At 37.7% G+C, this 27611-nt stretch overlaps 1 protein-coding gene across 1 annotated transcript in view; it reads left to right on the forward strand.

Annotated features, from left to right (window-relative positions):
• LOC135475780 (WD repeat-containing protein wdr-5.1-like) overlaps window positions 1-17925 on the forward strand; it is a 34916-nt gene extending 16991 nt beyond the window's left edge. Inside the window, exon 12 of the mRNA XM_064755720.1 lies at window positions 17672-17925. Coding sequence (XP_064611790.1) covers window positions 17672-17891 — 220 coding nt within the window. The 3' untranslated portion in view covers window positions 17892-17925. The remainder of the gene's footprint in view (window positions 1-17671) is intronic.
• The last annotated feature ends 9686 nt before the right edge of the window (window positions 17926-27611 follow it).

A 27611-nucleotide genomic window follows, 5' to 3' on the forward strand; every position in this document is an offset into this window, starting at 1 on the left:
TCACTTGTGATTTGTGATGGTCATTCATGATTGTTTGTGGTCAGTCATGGTTTGTCATGGTCACTTATGATCTGTAATGGTCATTCATGGTCACTTGTGATTCGTGATGGTCACTCATGATTTGTTGTGGTCACTCATGGTTTGTCATGGTCACTCATGATCTGTAATGGTCATTCATGGTCACTTGTGATTCGTCATGGTCACTCATGATTTGTCGTGGTCACTTGTGATTCGTCATGGTCACTCATGATTTGTTGTGGTCACTCGTGGTTTGTCATGGTCACTCATGATTTGTTGTGGTCACTCATGGTTTGTCATGGTCACTCATGCTTTGTCGTGGTCACTCATGGTTTGTCATCGCTGCGTACCAGAAGGATTAGTCTACATACTGTGGTTAAAGTAAATGTGCAGTAGCAGCTTGAGAAAGCTCAATTGTTTGAAACATCTCTAAATCTGGATCAAAATTTAATCTATTATTGTCCCCTCAGCCCAGTGCCTGCCTACTTTATACGCACAAAATTTCATCCAAATCCCTGAAAACTGATTATTCAGCCTGTAAATTCCCTTCAGTGCTGAAAATTCCAGATATGTTACTTAAATATAGGCTAATTAACACATCAGATCTCTTGTTTGTCCTTCCGGCCATGTTGTTTGCCACACTATTGCTGAAATATTGCCAATGTTACTTGGCATGGTGAAGCCATATTCATTAATTCCAGCCATGCTTAAACTTTCTGAGTGTTTGTTGTATTTATATTTATGCTTGACTTCCTGTCACCTCCAGTTTAGACTTTCAGAGGAAATGCCTTAATGTTTTCCTACAGTTTGTAATTAGAGGTGAGGTGCTCGTTGCCCATAACAGGTGATCATGATTATATGTAATTGACAAGTCGGATTAAGGAATCATGCTGTCTTTGGCTGTCAATTTACGCTTTCCTTAAGTTGAAGCTAGAACAGGGGATGTTGCCAGGGAATATACAAGAGAACCAATGGTAAAAAAGTGAAATGTGAACTAGAAGGCACTCCTATAGGGCAAACCTTGGCTATAGCTGAGTGTACGATTCCCCCACTACAGATAGAGGTTTAGCACTGCATTTCATCTTATCTGTTCGTTTATGCTCTGCTGAAGAGATAGTTACAAATTGAGTATACATGTACAAGAGACCCAATGGCAAAAAACAAAGTGAAGTATTTTTGAACTAGAAGGCACTTCTATCGGGCAAACCTTGGCTATAGCTACAAGTATGATTCCCCCACTACAGACAAAGTTTTAGCACTGTGCCTAATTATATCTGTTTGTTTATGCTCTGCTGAAGAGATAGTTGCAAAATGAGTATACATGTACAAAGAGACTCAGTGGCAAAAACAAAAAACGTGGAGTATTTTTGAACTAGAAGGCACTCCTATCGGGCAAACCTTGGCTATATCTACAAGTATGATTCCCCTACTACAGTCAAAGTTTTAGCACTGTGCATAATTATATCTGTTCGTTTATGCTCTGCTGAAGAGATAGTTGCAAAGTGAGGAAACAACTTTCAACATAATGAAGTATATTGTGTTAACACATCAGATCTCAGTCCTAGCATCAAGGTCAAAGAGGTGTGCTGCAGACTGCGATTTAAAGGCAAGGTTGTTTTTTAGTTAGAGTGCTGTATGTGGAAATTGGTCTTTGTGTTGTCATTATAGCTGTAGGAACTAATTAGTGAAGGCCTCCAAGAATATATACATATATAAACAGATTTAAATTTTAGAATTTCTGTCATGTACTTTATGATTTCAATTTCATTAGGTAAGATATCATACACTTACTGTAGATATGTCAGTGTGGTGGTTGTTGCTTTCATTGTCACATTGTCTTAAAGTTGTGATTAAATAGTCTAATCTTAGCCCCAAACCTCGACCATTGTGTTAGTTCTTGCAGAGATGAGACAGCTCAGTGCTGAATGATTTCTTTAATTAGGTCGTTTATGAAGACATCATTCACATTCATTGCTAATTGTACAGATACTTTCTTCAGGGAAGAATTGTAGATAATATCCGTCTCCTGCTGGCATCTTTTTCAGTTGTTCAATATTTAGTTAACGTCTCTAGAATTTTTTTTTCATTGGGTGTTTTTATACCATTTCCGTATTTCTTTATGTTTTCATGCATTACTGGTCTGCAGTGAAGGAAAAGTCTTGTCTTTTGATTGTGGTGAGACTAAGTTTAGATTGTCCTTGACCTGCTACTGGTTCTTTTGTGTTTGAGGTAATCAGACATATCGCATCTCTAATCAGGGGTATGATTACTATTATCTGCCCTTTCTTTATTTGCATATTGTTTTCTTTTTTCAGTTTTACTTCATTTACCACTTCCTGTAGCTAGATAATAGACGCTCAGTTTTTTTTTTGGACTGTTACAGTTAAGTGTTGATATTTTTATTGAACCTTTGTTACATACACTGTACACGTTATTCAGACTTCACTAACGTTACATTGTAAATACACGTATATAGTTGAGGGCTTTGTAAGACAAGTCCATTAACTGTTATGTATGTAACTTACACTATATGAGAGACAGATATTATGTTCACTGTTAGCTATGTATGTAACTTACACTTTGTGAGAAACAGATATACTTTAATACTGTTAGATATGTATGTAACTTACACTTTGTAAGAAACAGATATACTTTAATACTGTTAGGTATGTATGTAACTTACACTTTGTGAGAAACAGACGTACTTTAATACTGTTAGGTATGTACATGTATGTAACTTACACTTTGTGAGAAACAGATGTACCTTAATACTGTTAGATATGTATGTAACTTACTCTTTGTGAGAAACAGATATACTTTAATACTGTTAGGTATGTATGTAACTTACACTTTATAAGAAACATGAGACTACTTACCATGCTATTAGTAAGCTATGTAACTTACACTTTTCATAAGAAACAGATATTATACAAACGGTAGATGTGTATGTAACTTGCACTTAATAAGGAACTACTTATCATTAGTTAGATATGTAACTTACATTTTATTTGGAGCTGAGATGACATATAGTTGCCATTAGTAAGGTATGTAATTTTATTATTTTATATAAAGGTGAAATGTTAGAATTTTCTTCACTTATAAAAGTGATATTTCACTCGGCTAGATTCCAGTTTTGTTGTTACATTTTGAAATATCACACCCAGACACTATGACTTGGAAAAAGAAACATATTGTTTCCGCACACTTCGTGTACAACATCATGCTATATACCCACCTGTGTAGCGCCTACTGATGTAGAACTTAAAATATTGCTTAAACTTTATATTCAGACACACAAAATCATGATATTGTCTAAATATGAATAATAAATAGAATATTGCACAGAGAAGGATGAATATATATAGTTCTGGTGAAAGGTGAAAATGATAATCCATGAGATCCGATGCAGTCAAAAATTATTTGTCATATTCATCTTTCTGTGTACAATATCCTCGATTTTATGGGGAATTTTATTTACACTTATTGTTGGATAATTTATGGTTCAGGCAGTTGAATAAAGGGCAGGAGTTGCTGTATTACAGGAGATTAAAACATAAAAATGATGTCAAAACCAGACGAAAGAGTGGGAAATCTTGTTTGCAAATATGGTCTTTAATATTTTAAAATTTTTTTTTTATTCTGGAGAAAAGGGTATTTGAAAATATTTTTGTATGGTCAATATTTGGAACCACAGTTTGGTATATATCTTCGTTGCATAATAATGTTCTAAATAAGGATGGGACGCATGTCTAATAAATTTGTGTGTAAATCTGTTTTTTATGTCCAAACACATGGATTTTATGTGAATTATGAATATGTTAAAAATATAAATATGATCAAATTTCAGGCTGAACACATTTGCTGAAAAGAGCAAACTCCAGTGCAATTTTTAAACATGGTTTACATGCACATTTATAACATTAGTGCATAAAGACAATATATACCAACAGGTGGTCCCAAATACCAACCATACAAAAATATCTTAGAAGTATAAAAATATCTTAGAAATATAAAGAAAAACAATAAAAAGTTAAAGATCACACTGACAACTAACTATTTACACTCTTTCAACTGAACTTACTGTAATTTTTATGTCTTCTCCACCTTTAATGAATTTAGCTCTGGCTTCTTGAGCGGTGTCATGCAGCTATTACCTCTGGTGGATTGTCTCCCTTCACGACATGGAGAAATCATCTCCATAAAATTCAGTGGGAAAGTGCATGGAAGTCATAACTATCTGTGTCACTATACAAACATATACCTCGCATATATGTAGGCCCTGTGACAGAAATGGCCTTGAAGTTTTAACCTAAGCACAAAGCAATGTTTGAACAGATGTTCCTTTGAATCAATGTTATTATTATTATATACTGATACATGTATTTAAAAAGTGCCCTAGATAAACTTGAACGTGTCATCTGCACTTTTAGACTTGAAAAGGGTGCCTCAGGAAGTGAATTCAAATCATTGAAATATTGACCTAGCTGAAGAAAATGAGCCACTGATTTTGGCCAATGTACAACTTCGGCATTATACTGATACATTGTATTGAAGCTATCACAACATAGCTTTATATTTAGCGTTCATGGTGTAGCTAGGCCATGCATGTGGGAAGAAGCATTGATCTCTGTACTTTTAACATTAGCTTATATATATATGATCAGCAGAAAATGCTTTTTATATTTTCTTGTAACATTGCTTGAAATGAAGGCTGTCTTTCCTTTGAATATGTAAATGTAAGTGGTTTCAAACATTGAATGATCTCCATAAAACGGTGCAAATTATTTCTCTACACATCCTAGTTCTTGAATGTTTCAAAATATTGGTTGCAGACATGGTTGGAAAGGTTGGCGAATTAATAGGATAGTTTTTATGTAAATGTACCTGTCTGGCTAAGGTCTGTATATGTGCATATATTAATATATTAAGTCTAAATTGGGTAGGTATTTCAGCCTTTACAATTTTTGCAATTTCCTCACCTGCACTTTTGTTGGTGTATGGCGATGAATAACATATGAAAAAAGTTCTGCTGTTGCAAAGCTAGATGTGTAGTCTTGATATCTTTTGATTTGTAATTTTTACAACATATTTTTATGTAAAGAAAACTGACACCCTTGATAACGGTAGTATTGGTTATGCTGATCTTCTCAATTCACTTATTTAATTTCCATAAAAAGGTTTACCATCATTCACTTTTTTCAAGTAAAAAAAGCTAAAATGTGAAGTTAGATTTATCATACAGACAACAGAAAATTGCATAAAAATACTTTCATTATTTATTTCCAGATTTTTTAAACAGTATTGAAAGGCATTCAAATATTTGAACACTATGGTGGGCTTTATGAGCCATACTGATGGTATCGAGGAACACTAACGTCACTTCACCTTTTTTATTCCTGATGTTCATCAGACCGAAGGAATTTCGGGAACGTTATTTCAGTAATTTACTCATGGGTAAAGATTTATTCCAACATCCAGGTGGAAAAACTTCCTGTGACGTCAGAGTTCCTAAACTCTGATAGTATAATCCCTAAAGCCCACATTAGAATTCAAATGTTTGAACGCCTTTAACTCTTTTCAAACAAATCTAAACAAAATAAATGAAAGGTTTTTTTAGGCATAGTTTTAACAGTTTTAAGTAGTCTATTTAGTGATGCCTACTTTGATTTCTAGAGGTCTTCACCTTTAAAGTATGTCATAATGTAAATGTCTACTTTCAAGTGTGTACATGTAAATGTCAATTTGAATATAACATTGAACAACAATGTTGTAAATATCTACTTTCAAATGTGTACATGTAAATGTCAGTTTAAATATAACATTGCACAACAATGTTGTAAATATCAACTTTCAAGAGTATACATGTACATGTCAGTTTAAATATAACATTGCATAACAATGTTGTAAATATCTACTTTCAAGTGTGTACATGTAAATGTCAATATCAATATAACATTGCACAACGATGTTGTAAATATCTATTTTCAAGTGTGTAGATGTAAATGTCAAGATGAATATAACATTGCACAACAATGTTGTAAATATCTACTTTCAAGTGTGTACATGCAAATGTCAATATGAATATAACATTGCACAACGATGTTGTAAATATCTACTTTCAAGTGTGTACATGTAAATGTCAATATGAATATAACATTGCACAACAATGTTGTAAATATCTACTTTCAAGAGTATACATGTACATGTCTTTTTGAATATAACATTGCACAACAATGTTGTAAATATCCACTTTCAGGTGTGCACATGTAAATGTCAGTATCAATATAGCATTGCACAACGATGTTGTAAATATCTGCTTTTAAGTGTGTACATGTAAATGTCAATATCAATATAACATTGCACAACAATGTTGTAAATATCTATTTTCAAGTGTGTAGATGTAAATGTCAAGATGAATATAACATGGCACAACAATGTTTTAAATTATCTACTTTCAAGTGAGTATATTTGAATATAACATTACACAACAGTGTTGCAAATACCTACTTTCAAATGAGTTTATATGAATATAACATTGCACAACAGTGTTGCAGATATCTACTTTCAAGTGAGTAAATATCGATATGAATATAATGTTTCACAGCAGTGATGTAAATATCTACTTTCAAGTGAGTATATATCAGTATGAATATATTACACAACAGTGTTTCAAATATCTACATTCAAGCAAGTATATATCAGTATGAATATAATGTTGCACAACACTGTTGCAAATATCTACTTTCAAGTGAGTGTATCAGTACGAATATTATATTACACAACAGTGTTGCAAATTATCTACTTTCAAGTGAGTATATCAATATGAATATATTACACAATAGTGTTGCAGATATCTACATTCAAGTGAGTGTATATCATTATGAATATAATATTACACAACAGTGTTGCAAATGTCTACTTTCAAGTGTATGTGTATGTATATTAATGTGAATATAAACATTTGCGAATGTGAATAACTTCAGAGCGTCAGATAACTTCAGGTGTTTTAGCTGGTGTGCAGCGTCCTGATTTTTGCCATATCTGTAGACATAAGGATAAAACATGTACATTTTCATATTCATGCTTATTTACATGGTTTTGAAAAATTGGCAGTATTGTCACACTAAACTAGACAGCTGAAGGTTCCCACAATCAGCATCCTTTTTTATGGGCTAAGTTTGTGCTGATTTTCTTTTTTTTTTTAATTATGTGGGTTTTATTGTTTGCTTTTTTCTTGTAACTGCACGATTGTACATGCAGTATTCAGCAGAAATTTTTTTCAGTGACTGACTGAATTAGGTCATCTTAGGTGCATGCTTTGCTATATTAATCCTTGATTATCTGTGGGTATCATAGCTCCACCCATTCCTTGATTGACACCTGTGTGTGGCTGTATACTTTGCCTCAGCTTCCGTCTGAAATTTTTAAAAAGTAAGAACCTGTGCTCGGTGAGGTCTGTTATTTTCAGTTTTTATGTAGACGTTAACACAATTTACGAGTGTGCATCAGACCTGAACGAAATTCTGACCTACATGTAGCTAATTAGCATACAGAGTGTGTTTTCAGTGCAGACCAGACATGTGTTGGACTTTTACAACCTCCTGCCTTAGGGAGTTTGGTAACCTAGCTGACATAACACTTGTACTGAAAGAACTCCTTCAGCTATCTCAGACTTTATGTAACATTCTGTATTAATGTCACAACCAACACGAATGTATTTGTTACATCAGCAGTAAGCCAAACTTCCCCAGTGGCTAGTCAATGTTCAGTGAAGAGTTGTCATTTGAGTTATGAAGTATCAGGCAAAAATTATTATTTTTTATGATTAACTGTGTAAAAAAAAATGTGAAAAAAAAAAAAAACAAGAGCATACAGAATGTGAATCCTTATGTGATGTGTTATGTGTCTGTTGTTTTTTCATTGTCTGTCATCCTGATGTGATGTGTTATGTGTCTGTTGTTTTTTTCATTGTCTGTCATCCTTATGTGATGTGTTATGTGTCTGTTGTTTTTTCATTGTCTGTCATCCTTATGTGATGTGTTATGTGTCTGTTGTTTTATCATTGTCTGTCATCCTTATGTGATGTGTTATGTTTCTGTTGTTTTTTCATTGTCTGTCATCCTTATGTGATGTGTTATGTGTCTGTTGTTTTTTCATTGTCTGTCATCCTTATGTGATGTGTTATGTGTCTGTTGTTTTTTCATTGTCTGTCATCCTTATGTGATGTGTTATGTGTCTGTTGTTTTTTCATTGTCTGTCATCCTTATGTGATGTGTTATGTGTCTGTTGTTTTTTCATTGTCTGTCATCCTTATGTGATGTGTTATGTGTCTGTTGTTTTTTCATTGTCCGTCATCCTTATGTGATGTGTTATGTGTCTGTTGTTTTTTCATTGTCTGTCATCCTTATGTGATGTGTTATGTTTCTGTTGTTTTTTCATTGTCTGTCATCCTTATGTGATGTGTTATGTGTCTGTTGTTTTTTCATTGTCTGTCATCCTTATGTGATGTGTTATGTGTCTGTTGTTTTTTCATTGTCTGTCATCCTTATGTGATGTGTTATGTGTCTGTTGTTTTTTCATTGTCTGTCATCCTTATGTGATGTGTTATGTGTCTGTTGTTTTTTCATTGTCTGTCATCCTTATGTGATGTGTTATGTGTCTGTTGTTTTTTCATTGTCTGTCATCCTTATATGATCATGGCCTATATAATTATGAACAGCATGTCCCACATGCTCTGAGATCAGTTAGCCATGTTCCCAGCTCCCCTTCCACACTAACCACTCTGAACCGTTGCATTCATTATCCTGGAATTTGGTCCTGTCATCTGCGCTGTCTCCAAAGCGCCAACGCTGCTGTATGCCACAAAAAGAGGCGTCCATTGACCTTAAAGTAATTCTGAATTCATATCACCTCGTTATGTGGTAATAATAAAGGCCATAGCATTGCAAATAACACAGATGTAACTGATACACCCACTCAGACAGCATCAGAATGTCGCGAGTCACCATTTTCAAGTCGTGACTCGGTTTGCTAGGGTGGACTCGTCTCAAAATTAAGACTATCTTTCTTCACAATATGATTGATTATAGATCATTTCTGTTCATTATTAATGCACAAATTAAAGATTCCAAAGAATTTGGTGTACAGCTAATTGGTTTCAATCAAATCATTCCAAGAGTTTATCTTTTTCTGGACGATGCTGAGTGCGGCCATGTCAAATTGAAAATGGCGGTTAGCAAAGTTTGGCTTACCGCCCATGTAACAGATACATTTATGTTAATTGTGACATTATGGTCTTTATTATTCACAAATAACTAGGTGATATGAGGTAAGAATTACTGAAGGATTACAGGAAACATGTTTTTTAGCAAACAGTGTTGATATGTTGAGGACAGCACATGCGGAAGGACCGAGTTCCAGGTTAGTAAATGGAAGAGTACAGATCTGTATTTCTGAAAGCTAAACTGGGAAGAATGAAACAGATCTCAGATCTAGGCACACACCCATTCTCTCACAATAAACCATACTGTACATGAACATTGTAAACAGCTGGACACACTTGCTCTCTCACCATAACCAGACTGTACATGCACATTGTAAACAGCTGGACACACTTGCTCTCTCACCATAAACCAAACTGTACATGTACATTGTAAACAGCAGGACATGCTTGCTCTCTCACCATGAACCAGACTGTACATATACATTGTAAACAGCTGGACACACTTGCTCTCTCACCATAAACCAGACTGTACGTTTATATTGTAAACAGCTGGACACACGTACTCTCTCACCATAAACCAGACTGTACATGTATATTGTAAACAGCTGGGCACACTTGTTCTCTCACCATAAACCAGACTGTACATGTACATTGTAAATAGCTGGACACACTTGCTCTCTCACCATAAACCAGACTGTACATGTACATTGTAAACAGCTGGACACATTTGCTCTCTCACCATAAACCAGACTGTACATGTACATTGTAAACAGCTGGACACACTTGCTCTCTCACCATAAACCAGACTACATGTACATTGTAAACAGCTGGACACACTTGCTCTGTCACCATAAACCAGACTGTACATGTACATTGTAAACAGCTGGGACACTTGCTCTCTCACCATGAACCAGACTGTGCATGTGCATTGTAAACAGCTGGGCACACTTGCTCTCTCACCATAAACCAGACTGTACATGTACATTGTAAACAGCTGGACACATTTGCTCTGTCACCATAAACCAGACTACATGTACATTGTAAACAGCTGGACACACTTGCTCTCTCACCATAAACCAGACTGTACATGTACATTGTAAACAGCTGGACACATTTGCTCTCTCACCATGAACCAGACTGTACATGTACATTGTAAACAGCTGGGCACACTTGCTCTCTCACCATGAACCAGACTGTGCATGTGCATTGTAAACAGCTGGACACACTTGCTCTCTCACCATAAACCAGACTGTACATGTACATTGTAAACAGCTGGACACATTTGCTCTGTCACCATAAACCAGACTACATGTACATTGTAAACAGCTGGACACACTTGCTCTCTCACCATAAACCAGACTGTACATGTACATTGTAAACAGCTGGGCACACTTGCTCTCTCACCATGAACCAGACTGTACATATACATTGTAAACAGCTGGACACACGTACTCTCTCACCATAAACCAGACTGTGCATGTACATTGTAAACAGCTGGACACACTTGCTCTCTCACCATGAACCAGACTGTACATGTACATTGTAAACAGCTGGGCACACTTGCTCTCTCACCATAAACCAGACTGTACATGTACATTGTAAACAGCTGGACACACTTGCTCTCTCACCATAAACCAGACTGTACATGTACATTGTAAACAGCTGGACACATTTGCTCTCTCACCATAAACCAGACTGTGCATGTACATTGTAAACAGCTGGACACACTTGCTCTCTCACCATGAACCAGACTGTACATGTACATTGTAAACAGCTGGACACATTTGCTCTCTCACCATAAACCAGACTGTGCATGTACATTGTAAACAGCAGGACACATTTGCTCTCTCACCATAAACCAGACTGTACGTGTACATTGTAAACAGCTGGGCACACTTGCTCTCTCACCATAAACCAGACTGTACATGTACATTGTAAACAGCAGGACACATTTGCTCTGTCACCATAAACCAGACTGTACATGTACATTGTAAACAGCAGGACACATTTGCTCTCTCACCATAAACCAGACTGTACATGTACATTGTAAACAGCTGGACACACTTGCTCTCTCACCATAAACCAGACTGTACATGTACATTGTAAACAGCTGGACACACTTGCTCTCTCACCATAAACCAGACTGTGCATGTACATTGTAAACAGCTGGACACACTTGCTCTCTCACCATAAACCAGACTGTACATGTACATTGTAAACAGCTGGACACACTTGTTCTCTCACCATAAACCAGACTGTACGTGTACATTGTAAACAGCTTTGCACACTTTAATACTCTTCCATCCGAAACATGTTTTATCAGTTATCTAGGCAATATTACAAACACTAACAGCACTATAAAAAAATTGCCTTTCTGTCTGTCGAGGAAAAGAAACCTGATAGACATTGTTGAGTGACATCGTTGATCAGTTGAGAATCCTGCATTCCTGGACTCTTGGAGACGTATAAGCACTGTAGTGTCCTGATCAAACCCAATGTCATTTAACATTTTACTGCTAGATAAAACAGTGTGCAATGTCGCTGAGGTCGAATTAGTGTAATGTAAGCCTTGTTTTAGGAATTCCAGTCATTGTTATGTAAGGCCGGTCTTTGAATTGTCTACACGAGTTCTCTTCCACTCAGGTTGAATGAAGTCTATGAACTGCTTGTGGGTATTACTTTTTATGGAGCTGAAGTCTCCAAGTTGTATAAGTCTTGTGATGTAAGGGACTTGGCTGGTTTTAAAGGGTTAAGTAATGTGCATGTAATTGATATCTATTAATGAGGTGGATCAGGTTCAGACAAAAACGTTCAGACAAACGTGAAACCGTGGATCATACATGTGTGTAGACGCTGTCTGTGTTGCCTGGAATGACTTTCATGTACCAATTTAAGTGACGATTTTGCATTTTTGCCGTAAGAATTTCAGAAAGAAAGATATCAATGCTACACATTACAGAATTTGACTTGTAAATTTGTCCATGACTAGAGTTGAAATTTCAATCTCATTTTTAAAGATCTTAGAAAGGTGGTTTGTTTGCTTCAATGACTTGACTGTTTATTAAGCACATTTACCCCTAAAAGTCATGATTTCTGTTTTGTATCCTTCCACCATATAATGCTGGCTGCAGTCATACAAATGAAATATTCTTGAGTACAGCGTAAAACATCAATAAAAAAAAAATCAAATCATGATATTTCTCATGTATAGCCTATGCTAAGTTCTGTGTGACACATTTGTGAGTTTGTAGATTGTGAGAAATTACAGTCAAGTCCCAGTATGCATATTTGAGAAAAGCAGTTCTGGGCGTACAATTTGGTCTGTTATTTAATGCTGTGAAGAGACATGCACGAAAAAAAAAAATACAAGAGAAATGTCACAGCTTAGCTTTTCACAATGTTGATCTAGTGTGTGTGAGTATGTAAATGTGATTTATATATTCAGGATTTAATCAGCCTGTTGTAAATGGGCCTTCGGAATACACATTGATGGGTGACATAGGTACAAGCTCGTGCGCTATGAATCACGCTCCGTAGCAGTGACTGACCCGATTACCTCATTCTCATGTGCTTCCCCTATCTTGATTCTGCCAAACATACCTATAGCCTTGATTTGCTTGTACATGTATATGTATGTAAGTACATTACACTTCACTCATGATAATTGTGTGATGTAAAATTTCTCAATAAGGTTTACAAGGAATGACAGTGGCCATATACAGGTATATGGGAGAAAATTCTTGTGAACGCACTGAAAATAAGGCCCTACTCAGATGTTCTGTAAGGAGCTTTTTTTTAAGGAAAATCTGTGAGTTGATCCATTGCTAGTGCAGTACAAAGTTTTTAAAATAATATCTTAACCACAGAGTGCCCTAATTTTTCACAGTGGGTCAGATTATGTGAGGCTTTATTTTTTTTTTCAGGATGACTCAGTACTATATGTGTGTGTATTTTGTTGAAAGAGTATAAAATGTCACCTACACCTGTAATACAGATATTCTTGCTGGCTTGAGTCAGGGTTGAGTCTGTTCAGAGTCTTGTTTATGTAATCATATTAATTGTTATAATGGTTATGGTGATAATACTAATCTTCATTTTCTGAGAGATCAGTCGTCATACTTGCCCATGTTCATCTTCCCACATGCCCTTGTTCATCTTCTTCCCACATGTTGTTCATCTTTCCACATGTTGTTCATCTTCCGACATGCCCTTGTTCATTTTCCCACATGTTGTTCATCTTCCCACATGCCCTTGTTCATCTTCCCACATGCCCTTGTTCATCTTCCCACATGCCCTTGTTCATCTTCCCACATGCCCTTGTTCATCTTCCCACATGTTGTTCATCTTCCCACATGCCCTTGTTCATCTTCCCACATGCCCTTGTTCATCTTCCCACATGTTGTTCATCTTCCCACATGCCCTTGTTCATCTTCCCACATGCCCTTGTTCATCTTCCCACATGTTGTTCATCTTCCCACATGCCCTTGTTCATCTTCCCACATGCCCTTGTTCATCTTCCCACGTGTTGTTCGTCTTCCCACAGATTAGTTTTTACTATTCCAGTATATGCTGTCCTGATTCAAAATGAAAACAAAGTCAGAATTCAAAAGTAGTATTTGATTCAATTTTTTTTTTTAGTTTTTTATCTGGTTAAATTTATATGTTCATTTTTAATTGGGCTGGTGTCCAGTGTATTTCAAAGCTGCAAAACATGGAAAGAACATTGAAACAAAAATGAATTTAACCTTTTATTGAACTTTTAAATACATGATAAAATCTATCAGATACCTTGGTATCTGTGCCAACAATACGCCACCTGACAAAATGCACTTTGAGTGACAACTGTATTCTGTGCAGTTGTTATCTGCTTGTGTTTTTGCTGGCTGACTTCAGTTGGGTAATTGGGTGATATATTCTTGAGTTAAGATATTGATCTATATATTTATGTATTTGATTGGTGTTTTATGCCATACTCAAGAATATTTCACTTATACAACGATAGCAAGCATTATGGTGGGAGGAAACCTGGGGGAAGCTCAAGACCATATGCAGATTGCTGGCAGACCTTCCCACCTAAGGCTGGAGAAATTGAGCAGAAATCGAGCAGAAATCAAATTAACATAAGTTACATGCATATTTTTGTCAAAAAACTTTAAGGCAGTGTAGAATTAGAGTAAATGACCTTGAACTTCTTGTGACTACATTGCACATAGGGCCTGATTTAGGGCCTTGGTGTAGATGGAAAATTTCTGATGCTGTGTGAAAAGTTCTTTGAAATAGTGGGAAACTTGAGACTGTATACATTCATTAAGTATTTTTCAGTACAGTGGTTTCCTGACACTGTGTGAAAGTTTCCTGACACAGTGGGAAAGTTTGACACAGTTTGAAAGTTTCCTAACAGCGTATGAAGTTTCCTGACACCGTATGAAGTTTCTTGATGTAGTGTCAAAGCTTCCTGATAAAGTATGAAAGTTTCCTCATTAACTTCCCTGACAATGTGCAAAAGTTTTCTGATTAAGAATGAATGTTTCCTGACACGGTATGAAAGTTTCCAGACACTGTGTGAAACTGACACTGTATTTGTACAATATCTATGTGAAAGTTTCTTGACACAGTGTGAAAATTTCCTGACACAGTGTGAAAGTTTTCTGACACCTTCAGAAAGTTTCCCGATGCAGCACGCAAGTTTCTTAACACATTGTGAAAGTTTGCAGGCACTGTGTGAACATTTAATAATGGATTGCAGAACTGAAGTAATACCAGCAAAAATGTAACCATTATTACATATTCCTTTACTGGGCTGTGAAATGAAATGTGAAGCCCTTGGTTGAGAGAACAAGCCATCATTGATACATGGGTAGTTTTCTCAGAGGTGGATATGAACCTTTCCCCCCCAATTTCCCCTCATTACATGTCGGTGAGTCATCTAGCTACACAGTTGGAGGTTGACCACCCCCTATGCTAGCCTCATCTCGCTTCCAGACAAGTACATGCGCAGCAATCTTACTGCCTTTATACATGTAGTAAGTGCACTAGATACAGATACGCCTGCCAGACATTATGTAGACCTACTTCTGTCTCCTTGGGTGCTCCTCTTGCATGTCTTGTGGATGAAAACTTACTGACATAGTAACCGAGATCTGTGATGGTGGGGGGTGGGGTGGAAGAGGGGTACGGGTTGGCAGTCACAACATACGTCATCAGATAACCAGGTGTAACCAGTCCTACTGTCAGAGGCAGACACTGGTTGAAAACTTGGCCATCTTTAGCCTAATCTCTCCCTTCCTTTAATTGTATCAGTCCATTTAAATATACTTGCATGTGCATGTGTATGAAGTTACATAACATGGGGAGAACAGGCATCAAACCCAGGTCGTGTCATACCAAAGACTTCAAAAATAAATGATACTTGTTACTGTCTCGCTTGGTGCAGCACTGAGAGGAAAGAGCAAAGAAAGAGGACTTGCTGGCCCCGATATCCTGGGGTGTATTTGGCATGATACTTCAGTGGTGGCATTACTTTGGGGGCATTGTTTCGCCCTACCACAAGAAGACACAGTATATGCACACTCACATATTATATGATTCTGTGTCGTCATATGACTGAAATATTGTTAAACATACTATGTAAGCATACATACATACATCTGTGGGTACATGTGTTACATTTATGTGGTATTTCAGATAAACTTGAACCTGAGTGTTTTTCATGATCAGTTGTTTGTTAGTAATTTTCAGTGGCAGATGATTGTATGATGTCAAACTTTAAAAACTTAGGACTGAAAGAACTTAGGTCAGTCTTCTGACAGTGACAAGTTTAGGTTTGTTGTCGTGTATGGTGACAATGAAGTAAACATGGCTTAGTTTTCCTGCTCCTTTCTTTGAAAATGCAATTTGCCCTGGATTTGTCAACCATGTACCCAGAACCATGTTCCCAGAATTTATTTGAAAACAAAATACAGTTGAAAGGAATAAAAAAAAAAGCAAGAAAGACAAAAAGCAAACTGAAAACCTAAATAACGAAATAAATCAAAGTCAAATTATATGAACCTTTTTGATACTTGTAACTTGAATTGTAATCCGATGAGTCATTTGTGTGTCAGCAGTGTTGATTGAGGAAAGCTAATGATATTTGTCACACATGCAGATTTTACTTTGTCATGGATGTGTGTCTGACCTACATGTAGAACTGTGTTCATGTAATATTTCGTTCTATTTAGAAATCATGCTAGTCTCTTTATTAGGTTATGAGAAGAGAAAAAAAACATTCCTTTTTTGTGATATTTTTAAATATGGTTTCTTTGTTATCAGGCTTACATGCTGTTTGGAATGTCAGTGGCAAAGTTTCTATTGTAAGCTATACAGAAATTAAAAAAAAAAAAATCAATAATTAAACACCTGTGACACCTGTTAAAAATAGCTGACTCAGGGTGAGTGACCTAGCTGTATCCTTTGTCATTGACACTTTACACAGCCTAAAATTACGCCTTATGTGTTATTTTTATTTTTGTTTTTATTAAATTCCTTTGTAAAATTTAACTGACATCTGTGAAATAAAAGTTTACTAGGAATGGGATAATCAGGTTAGATGGTTCAATACAAGGTGCTTGTCTTTCAGTCACTATAGCTAAGTCAACCCAGTCTTATACACAGAAGAGGAAAAACTGAAACTGGTAGAGGGAAACCTGAATTAGTACAAGGAAACCTGGAACTGGGAGCAGATGTACATGGAATTTATGTTGATTCCTGAATTCTCAATCTGTAGGCTGTTGGTGACAGTAAGCAATCATTAACGCAGCCTAATGCATGTCTTGTCTTTTACCATTGTAAGAGTGAAAAATTTGTGACTTTAAATGAATAAGAAAAATTAAAATATTCTCTAGTACATGCACTTCACAAAAATACTGGCTCCTAAAACATGCTCTGTGACACTTTAAAATGTCAAAGCTTAGACTAGTTTGGAATTGTAGGTAATGAGAAGACAAGAGTAGAGCTAGAGAGGTCAGACTATGTCCATATGCATGCAAGAGAGGTCAGGCTATGTCCATATGCATGTAAGAGAGGTCACAATATGTCCATATGCATGTAATAGAGGTCAGGCTATGTCCATATGCATGTAAGAGAGGTCACACCATGTCCATATGCATGTAAGAGAGGTCACACCATGTCCGTATGCATGTCAAACGATGTCTATGTGCATGTCACACCATGTCCATATGCATGTTGGAGGTTTTCCTATAAAACCTAACAATCTAACTCTGAAGTGCATGTAGCATGGCACCTACATGTATATTTTCTCAAATGTAAAGTTTCAAACAAGACTTGGGGTAAGAAAGAAAACTTTTTTGCACAGAGTATAAGGGTGTTCACATCTTGATCTTGATGATTAACCCATGTTACTCACACCTATGTTTTTTGTGTGTTGTGCAGGAAGGGGATGGAGGAAGACCTGGTTCCAACTCGTTACCTGACGCGTCTGTCAAGACTTGCGGTAGACTCTGACCTGGACTCTGACTTGGACGATGTGGAGAGTGGTGATGAGACAGAAGGTTCAGTGTCATCACGGCAAAGGACGAAACGGCTAAGTCTGGGAAACTTAGGACCAGGGGGTGAGCCAAGTGGATGGACGTCATGGTGCTCACTCATCTAGCACTGTTGGATGGACATCACAGTGTTGCATTATTCAGGAGACTGTGGCTGTTGGATGGACATCATGGTGCTCAGTCATCTAACACTGGCTGTTGGATGAACATCATGGTGCTCAGTCATCTAACACTGTGGTTGTTGGATGGACGTGATGGTGCTCAGTCATCTAACACTGTGGCTGTTGGATGAACATCATGGTGCTCAGTCATCTAACACTGTGGTTGTTGGATGGACATCATGGTGCTCAGTCATCTAACACTGTGGTTGTTGGATGAACATCATGGTGCTCAGTCATCTAACACTGTGGTTGTTGGATGGACATCATGGTGCTCAGTCATCTAACACTGTGGTTGTTGGATGGACATCATGGTGCTCAGTCATCTAACACTGTGGCTGATGGATGGACATCATGGTGCTCAGTCATCTAACACTGTGGTTGTTGGATGGACATCATGGTGCTCAGTCATCTAACACTGTGGTTGTTGGATGGACATCATGGTGCTCAGTCATCTAACACTGTGGTTGTTGGATGGACATCATGGTGCTCAGTCATCTAACACTGTGGTTGTTGGATGGACATCATGGTGCTCTGTCATCTAACACTGTGGCTGTTGGATGGACATCATGGCGCTCAGTCATCTAACACTGTGGTTGTTGGATGGACATGGTGCTCAGTCATCTAACACTGTGGTTGTTGGATGGACATCATGGTGCTCAGTCATCTAACACTGTGGCTGATGGATGGACATCATGGTGCTCAGTCATCTAACACTGTGGTTGTTGGATGGACATCATGATGCTCAGTCATCTAACACTGTGGTTGTTGGATGGTCATCATGGTGCTCAGTCATCTAACACTGTGGTTGTTGGATGGACATCATGGTGCTCAGTCATCTAACACTGTGGTTGTTGGATGGACATCATGGTGCTCAGTCATCTAACACTGTGGCTGATGGATGGACATCATGGTGCTCAGTCATCTAACACTGTGGTTGTTGGATGGACATCATGGTGCTCAGTCATCTAACACTGTGGTTGTTGGATGGACATCATGGTGCTCAGTCATCTAACACTGTGGCTGTTGGATGGACATCATGGTGCTCAGTCATCTAACACTGTGGCTGTTGGATGGACATCATGGTGCTCAGTCATCTAACACTGTGGCTGTTGGATGGACATCATGGTGCTCAGTCATCTAACACTGTGGTTGTTGGATGGACATCATGGTGCTCAGTCTTCTAACACTGTGGTTGTTGGATGGACATCATGGTGCTCAGTCATCTAACACTGTGGCTGTTGGATGGACATCATGGTGCTCAGTCATCTAACACTGTGGTTGTTGGATGGACATCATGGTGCTCAATCATCTAACACTGTGGCTGTTGGATGGACATCATGGTGCTCAGTCATCTAACACTGTGGTTGTTGGATGGACATCATGGTGCTCAGTCATCTAACACTGGTTGTTGGATGGACGTCATGGTGCTCTGTCATCTAACACTGTGGTTGGTCATCATGGTGTTACATTATCTAACACCAGGATTTTGGGTGGACACTTTGGTGGTCCAGCATTTATCAGGGATAGATGGACATCTTTGCACTCAATCATTTAACAGCATCATGGTTAGGTTGACATTTTGGTGCTCAAATTGTCAACTGCGAGAGACATGAAAACTCTAATTAGAGAAACAGAATTCCATGGGACTGAGATTGAACGGTTGTATGATAAAGAATCATAGGGTTGGACGTGTTGATGAAGTTGTTGTTAGGATGAAAGAGTGTGAAAAATGAGAACATTGAGAGACGGAATGCGCTGTCATTTCACTTTCAGGATGAGATGATTGATAGTTAAAGGTATTGATGAATACATACAGTTTGCAAGTCAGTATTGTCAAAACAAAGGGTTTATTTAGGCAAAGATTTACGCAATTGAAGCATGGGTGAATCGCTTGCTGAAAACAAAAGGGTTGATGAATTATAAAGGATTGAAGCATTGATGAACTGATTGAGAGGTGGAAGACTTCTTTCAGTGGCATTTAGAAGCTGAGTTAGAATATATAACAAATATATGGATCCCAACTTCTGTGTTCCATGTGAGGCTAATTAAGTCTTGAAGTCTCAGTCTACGAGCTGTAAGGCCTGTTGTTCCATGTGAGGATAAGTCATGATGTCTCAGTGTTCGACTTGTGCAGCCTGTTGTTCCAAGTCAGGATAAGGCTTGATATCTCAGTCTACCAGCTGTACTGGTTGTTGTTCCCTTTTAGGGTAAGGCTTGATATCGGAGCCTGCGAGCAGTGCAGCTTGTTGTTCCATGTGAGGATAAGTCTTGATGTCAAGTTTGAGTGAATTGAGTGCATATATCATGTGAACTGAGATATTTGATCAATACCATGTAAATATATATGCCAAACCATCTGTACATGTACATGTAACAAATTATTTTAATTGTATTTTTGGATGCAATGGTTGTTCAATAGTGCCAAGTAAGTTATGAAACAAATAGTGATACTCGTTTCCTGGAAGCAAGGTAGTTTACATCAAAATCATCCATTTTACTTTATAAGTGTAACATTGTTGAAAATTTAATGAGAAGATCTGTTCATTTTTAAGTGTCAATTTTTAAGTTGTTCATTTTAGTTTATTTTATGTTGTCCTGAATCTTTTCTGTGTTTTTCTTGCTCACATCAGGCAGTGTAAACAGTAAGTCTGTTTGGCCAGTTCAACTCTTTGAGGGCATTGAGCACACTTCCATGGAAAGGAAAAATTAAATTAAACATTAATTTTATTATGTGTTAAAGAAACATTGGAAGCCAGGTTTTAGATGGCTTTTTCGTGAGGAATTATTTGTCCTATTTTGTTACACTAGGGCAAATACTTCAGAGCTGGAAATGTTGGCCATTTGAACTGTAACTGTTTCCTGGAAAGGAATAAATAGAAACTTGTCATACTTGTAATGAAGCTTATTTTGGTTTGTTTTATTATTTGACCTAGCTAGTTACACAACAGAGGCGTCTGTCTATGTTGGCCTTTGGCGCCTGAAAGTTTTGCTTTGAATAAGGTGAGGTCGAGTGGCGTATAGACGTTTTTTGCTGGGCACTGCTTCATGTTCGAATCCAAGCGTCTATGCTGCACGTCTCACTTCATGCCCCTCCGTCGGTCCAAGTTATCTCGCTACCATGTCCAGTCACAAATCTTAATCTATTACTGGCCCGGTAATGTGATGGTATTTATCACGGGTGATATGAATCCAAAATGAGAATCTATGATGATAACATGGTATACATGTAGCTTGAAGGGTACATGACAAGTTTGGGTTTTTACTTCAAAATTCTGTAAGACGGTTTTGAAGTTGGAGATCACGTGATCTCCCTTGCGTGGTTAAAAACAAAATGGCCACCCCCATATGGAGCATATGGAAAAAGGCCCATGTTTTTGCCACTCTTTCAGCTACGAGTAAGCCATGATTGTACAGGAAAACGTCACGTAGTCTCTACAGAAATACTCAAACTATCTGGAAAGCTGAAAATTATACGAATCCAACGAATACACTATTGATGAAAGCGATTCATAAGTGGGCAGTTTAGGAAACGTCATAATATGTAAAGGTACAAACAAAATCATTTTGACTTTGCTCTTGAGGCGTAAAATGGCTTTTAAACTACGTCTGTAGTAAATGAGTGAGTGCTTGGGGTTTAACGTCGTACTTGACAATTTTTCTATCATATGACGACGAAGGAGTCAGAGTGCATGTAATGTGCCTTCTTGTTGCAGGACGGATTTCCACGGCTCTTTTATCTATTTGTGTTTCACCTATTTGTGAGGCGACCTACGAAAGGCGAGTTTGTCGCCCCGTTCGGGCCCTTATGCTGATATGCACTATTCCCCTTATGAACTTTAAGGTCTTAGGTTTGTCCCGACCCAGTACTGACCATGGATCTATCGTCCCCAAAGCGGACGCTCTACAAAATGTGGCCGGTACTATCAGTGTTGTAGCGTTACAACTCATGAAGTAGCCTGTTCTCGTGACGTGAGCGTTGACAGTGATTTCTGTGGAGAGAAGAGCTCGCATGCGGGCACTAAGCTGGTCCCAATTAGCTTGCAAGTTCATAGGTGAATTTTAGACCATTGCCGGAAAATTTGAATAAAAAAGAGGGGTAATTAAGAGATATAAAATATGCCCCAAGAATGAAGGTTTTTTAAAAGAATATATTTTTTGTCACAACTTATAATCTTAGTGTTAAGAGATCTTTTGCATGTATCCTTTTATCATATAAAAACCGGGCCATTTAGGTTTCATAACCCCGATTGCACGAAGTGTCGCGGTAAATTTACATTTCAGGTAGGCCGATTACATTAGACCGACATGTTGGAAGGTCACATGAATCCCTCGCACACAACCGTACAGTACTTCAAGGATTTATCATCCACGTCAAGGCGCGGTATTCAATTTCATAGATAAGTTCACTCTAGTCCTTGCTCATTCCTCACTAAACCCTCTTGCCTTTATTTTAAACAAAATGCCAGAGGACAAACGAGTAAGCCATCTTGCAGTCTATTAAAAGAAATCGCCTTAGGCATTAACCGTATTTTGGTTTCTTTATAGCCGGTTTTGCGAAATTGGGAATTGCCCTTTGCCATTTCGGTGATCTGTTTACCCTTTCCCTGTAGCCTTGACGTGTAGCAGAAAATACTGGACAGCTGTCCTCAGCTGGCGTATTATTCCTCCTTTAACTCCGGGGACCTTTGCTGTTTTTGCTGTTTGTTCACTTTATTCTATTTTCAGGGCCAATCTATTTACGAGCAGGTGCGTACTGTCCTTCCTGACGTGTGTGTGTGTGGTATGCTGAAGGTGGTGGTGGAGAGAGGGGGGGGGGGTGTGAACTTGGAAATGGGGTTGAGGGCGCGCAAAGTTCATGGCTAAAATGCTATGTTATATATATATGTGACCATATCGAACTGCTCAGCCCAAGGTTGTGATATACGCTCCGGATCCTGCACGTGAGTCCTTGACGCCAGTGTAGCTGCCACCGCTGTGGTATGTAACCAACATCTTTCGGTCCGATATAAATGTTATGTGTGTAGGTGGTTAAGTGCTGATTTTTTCTTCTTCGTGATTACAGTCTTTTTGCGTAACACGCTACATCTGTTTTCTACCAGGGTGGAATAAAACAAGATATATGAAGTGCTGTCTGGTTGTAGATGTGAACAAGCTAATTTAGATTTAATTAGACGTATATTAGTTTACATCGTAGTTGGTTTGGAACGATTAAACCACATTAACCCAAATGAAATAGCCTTAGATACATATGTACGAAAAGCTTTGGAAATGCAAAACAATCCAATAATATGACAAATAAGAGTGTTTGGCCGTCGACAAGCCACAGAACATGGTTGTCCTCGCTTGATTAATTTTTTAACACTCACCAAAATTACGCCTGTTTCTGGTATTTGTTATTGTCAGAATTATATAAATATTTCTCCAACTTCTGTTTCTTGCGTTTTCACTGTTCTTCAGCATACACAAGAAAATCACGAATATGACGTCAAAAACCAGTCAAAGAAATGAATAAAGCAATTTTAATGGAACCTTTTCTTTCATCCATTCAATTAAGAACGGCATGTAATTCTGTTTATCTTATAAACATGCCCAGGTTGCTATATTTCTACATTCAACACGAATATACTTAGCTTTTTTGCATTTTATTGACTGTTAAAAAATGTTATAATTTTATAAATAATGTACACAATTATAAAAAAAACGTGTGAAATCTGCATGAAATGGCCTTTCACACGATGGATACCGGTTCTTTATTTAAAGGTGGTCTCTACCTTTAAGGTGTTTAGTTAGAAAACCTCAAAACATAATCCGCTGAATATGACAGAGTCTGTTGTCTGAGTGATGCTGGAATGCAAGTATTCTGCTATTACAGCAGATTATTCTGTTAGATATATCACACGTGTTCTACATTCTTTCATCACTCAGACTACAGACTTTCTGTTGAAAATAACAGATTAATTTTTGCTATATCCTACATTCAACACGAATACACTTAGCTTTTTTTGTATTTTATTCACTGTTAAAAATGTTAACAGAATTATGAAAACCATGTGTGAAGTCTGCATGATGGGTACCGGTGTCTTATTTAAAGGGGGTCTCTTCCTTTAAAGTGTTTAGTTAGATAACCTCAATTTTGATAACCTTTTTTTATTGTGCATAGATGGTCGGCTTGATGTCAGTCTGCATGAGGTCATCGAAAATGTAATAAATAAAATGAATTATTACTGGGACTGTTATGTTATCGTAGTACACGTCACTTTGATATGACAATGTGAAAACCAAAGCATGAAAAAAAAGAGACGTAGGCTATATCATGGCCACTCTGTAAACACTAGATACAGTACTTCGTGGTGTAAGTAGAACTGTGAATGAATGAATGATTATGGCCTAACGTCACATTGGCAATATTTCAACCATACCGTGGCGAAGTATGAGTGTGAAACACAGGCACACTACTTCTCTACTTTAGGCAAGGTTATAGTCTTTATATTTCCTTTGGACAACTTCAGTGGCCTAATGGTTAGAGCGTCCACCTCTAAGTAAGAAGACCTGGGATCAAACCCGGGTCGGGTCCTTACAGACTTTAGAAATGGTACTTGTTGCTACCTCTCCTGGTACTGATGACGAAGAACAAGGAAACATGAGTGGTTGACCCAGTGTCGGTATAGTGTGACAGGGTGGGGTGCCATGCCTGGTGTCTTCGTCATGATACCTCAGTGACGCATTATATGTAGACACGAGCTCTGCGATTTGTTCGCTATATCTTTCCTGTGGCAAAGTCTTGTCCCATTGTTTTTAACATTTGCGACGGAAGTCAAGTCATAATACTTTAACCCTAAATATGTGTAATTTATTTGATTTTGGTTTAACGCTTGAGATTATGTTCGGAAGATAATTATGTTATCGCATTTCTTGCATTTTTGTATTGTATCTGTTTTTTGGCACAGAGCATCAGGTCCCGCCAATGCGAAGTCATTTTCCATCTGACGTTATTCACACGCAGGCGCCATTTTACGGTTATGGATGAAAAATATGTAGGCGTAGTGATGTCATTTATCAGCATATTTGTGTCTGGGGCCTCCGTAACTGTGTGGTTAGCGTGCCATACATGCATGTAACCAGTAAAGTTTTGAAGTGAGATAGCGAAGATTTATTCTACCAGTCTCCACTTTAGATATGTAGTGGACTCCACCTGTTATGTCACTGGGTACGTAATCATAAACTCAGTTTTGCTCAAACTAGTTTATTTGCACTCAGCTCTGAACACAGGCTTTGATCTTAAGGTCCATGTAGGCTGAAGTTTTTGGCCTAGGTACAGCGCAGAAACAGCACTTTGCTTGTTGCCTTTGTAGAAAACGGAAGTTTAAGTTGAAATTAAAGATTAATTTAATTAATAACTCCATGAGTGTTTGTGAAATGTCACTAGGAAGACCATATATCCGTTTGTGTATTTTTGGACAAATCCTTGTTATAAAGTATGCGGATGTGGTTTCAGTTCATGTTATTCTGGTCTGTTCCATTGTATTTTATATACTAGTAGTTACTGTAGTTCACTCTTGTAAAACACACCATGGGGGCCTCTGTGGCTCAGTTGGTTAGCGCGCCAGCGCAGCGTAATGACCCAGGAGTCTCTCACCAATGTGGTTGCTGTGAGCTCAAGTCCAGCTCATGCTGGCTCCCTCTCCGACCGTATGTGGGAAGGTCTGACAGCAACCTGCGGATCGTGGGTTTCCCCCGGGCTCTGCCCGGTCTCCTTCCAACATAATGCTGGCCGCCGTCGTATAAGTGAAATATTCTTGAGTACGGCGTAAAACACCAATCAAATAAATAAATAAATAAAACACACCACTATATTTTGTCGTGTTATCAAAGATAAATTTATGACAGCTCCGCTTTCGTTCTGTCATTTCTGTGTTATATTCCAGTGCATGTAGACAAGGTAGTTTGTCATCAAGTTTATTCTGTTGTTAGGTGTGTCAAACTGTATATTTATTTAATTATTTATTTATTTGATTGGTGTTTTCAGCCATATTCATTGACAGTATACATATATAGTGAATGGTTATGATGATATTAAGTATGGATAGTTTGTTTGCACATGCTTTATGTTTTTTGGTAAGTTTTTTCCCCTAGAATATACCGGTACAATGAACAGATCATTCTGTTTGTTCGTTTGTTCAAATATTTTGTCATTTCACTCCGGAATTTAGTACGCTGCTTGTATCATGTATATAAGTTCAACCTAGTGCTAATCTGTGAAGGTTAAGCCAGTAAATTAGTGCAATACAAACAGTCGTTAGGTTTGGTTCATTAGCACTGGCCGGGATGCATGGAAAAATATGACGAGTGCTGAATATGCGACCAGGGTGAATACCGCTAAAGTTTCCCCAATGGTATTGCGTAACTGCCCCCCAAAAAGTCGGTCAGCAGGATTTCAAAAGACAGCGTCGAACCGGGGACTATAGTCATCGGGTGGCGGAAATAACTGACCTTGAATAGTAAAATACGGTCATGATAAACAAAAACAGTGGGATGAATCACACAGTATACAACCGGAAACGACGCCCAGTGGAATTTAGGTCGACAGCCGCAAGGCCTTGGTGCATGTATACGAGAGGCTCCAGAAGGACTCCAATTGCGCGCCACCTTACGAATACATGCAAGCACATACCACAGGACGTCGTATTGGACTATAGGACGTCGTATTGGACTATAGGACGTCATATTGGATTATATGACACCATACTGGACTTTACTGGACACCTCTTATAGGTTACGAGCGTCTTGATTTTCCTTACTATTTGTGTAGTAAATTTATCTTGTGTAGTATATTTATTTTGTGTAGTAACTTCAATCTCAAAAATATATATGCCATGCAGCTTGCACTTTTCTACACAACATATCAAAAAAATCAACCTAGCATGACCACCATTTCTTTTTAGCTTTGGTTGCAGGAGATGAAGTCATAGCATTTTGTTACCTTGGTAATATCCAGGGTGGGGGAGGGGGGAGTAACACTGGAAAAAAATGTTTTTATTCCTATCAAAAACAGACAAAATTCTGATATATTTTAACTACATGTAGGTGAAGACTAACAGTGCGGAAAGTTATAGTGCATCAACAACGTAAAATGTCTGTATGGCGCTAGTACCCCATCAGTGCTCCTTCGCTCTTCATTTCTGAAGCAAATCTTGGAGCCACTTTCCTGAATTGCACATGTAACCAGAACGCAGTAATATTCGAGTCTGTTAGTGGCTAATTACCATCCCTGTGTTCAACGCTATATTGAACATGTGTGATTAATTTTCCTGTTTTATATGTTGAAAGTAGAAACCCCGAATACGAAGCATGATTAGTGTCAGAAAAACTCTATAAGAACTGCAATTAAAAAACAGTCGAATTTTTGTACAGTATGTCTGCTTATTAGAGGGAATTACACTTGCGGAAAAATAATTCTTGGTCAGCCTTTCAACTGTTCAAAACTGAATGACTAAATCAACAACAGAACATAAGAAACAATTTTTTATGCATTGCGTTCATGAACGAAAGGAAACCTGGCATTTCTATCCGGACACATCAGCTTCTCTGGTAACTTAATTATTCATGTTTGTTTAAAGGTTATCCGGGGAGCATTTTTGCGAGATTTTAAATGTTAAGGTAAGAACT

Source organism: Liolophura sinensis, chromosome 9, assembly GCF_032854445.1.
Source record: "Liolophura sinensis isolate JHLJ2023 chromosome 9, CUHK_Ljap_v2, whole genome shotgun sequence".
Taxonomy (NCBI): Eukaryota; Metazoa; Mollusca; class Polyplacophora; order Chitonida; family Chitonidae; genus Liolophura; species Liolophura sinensis.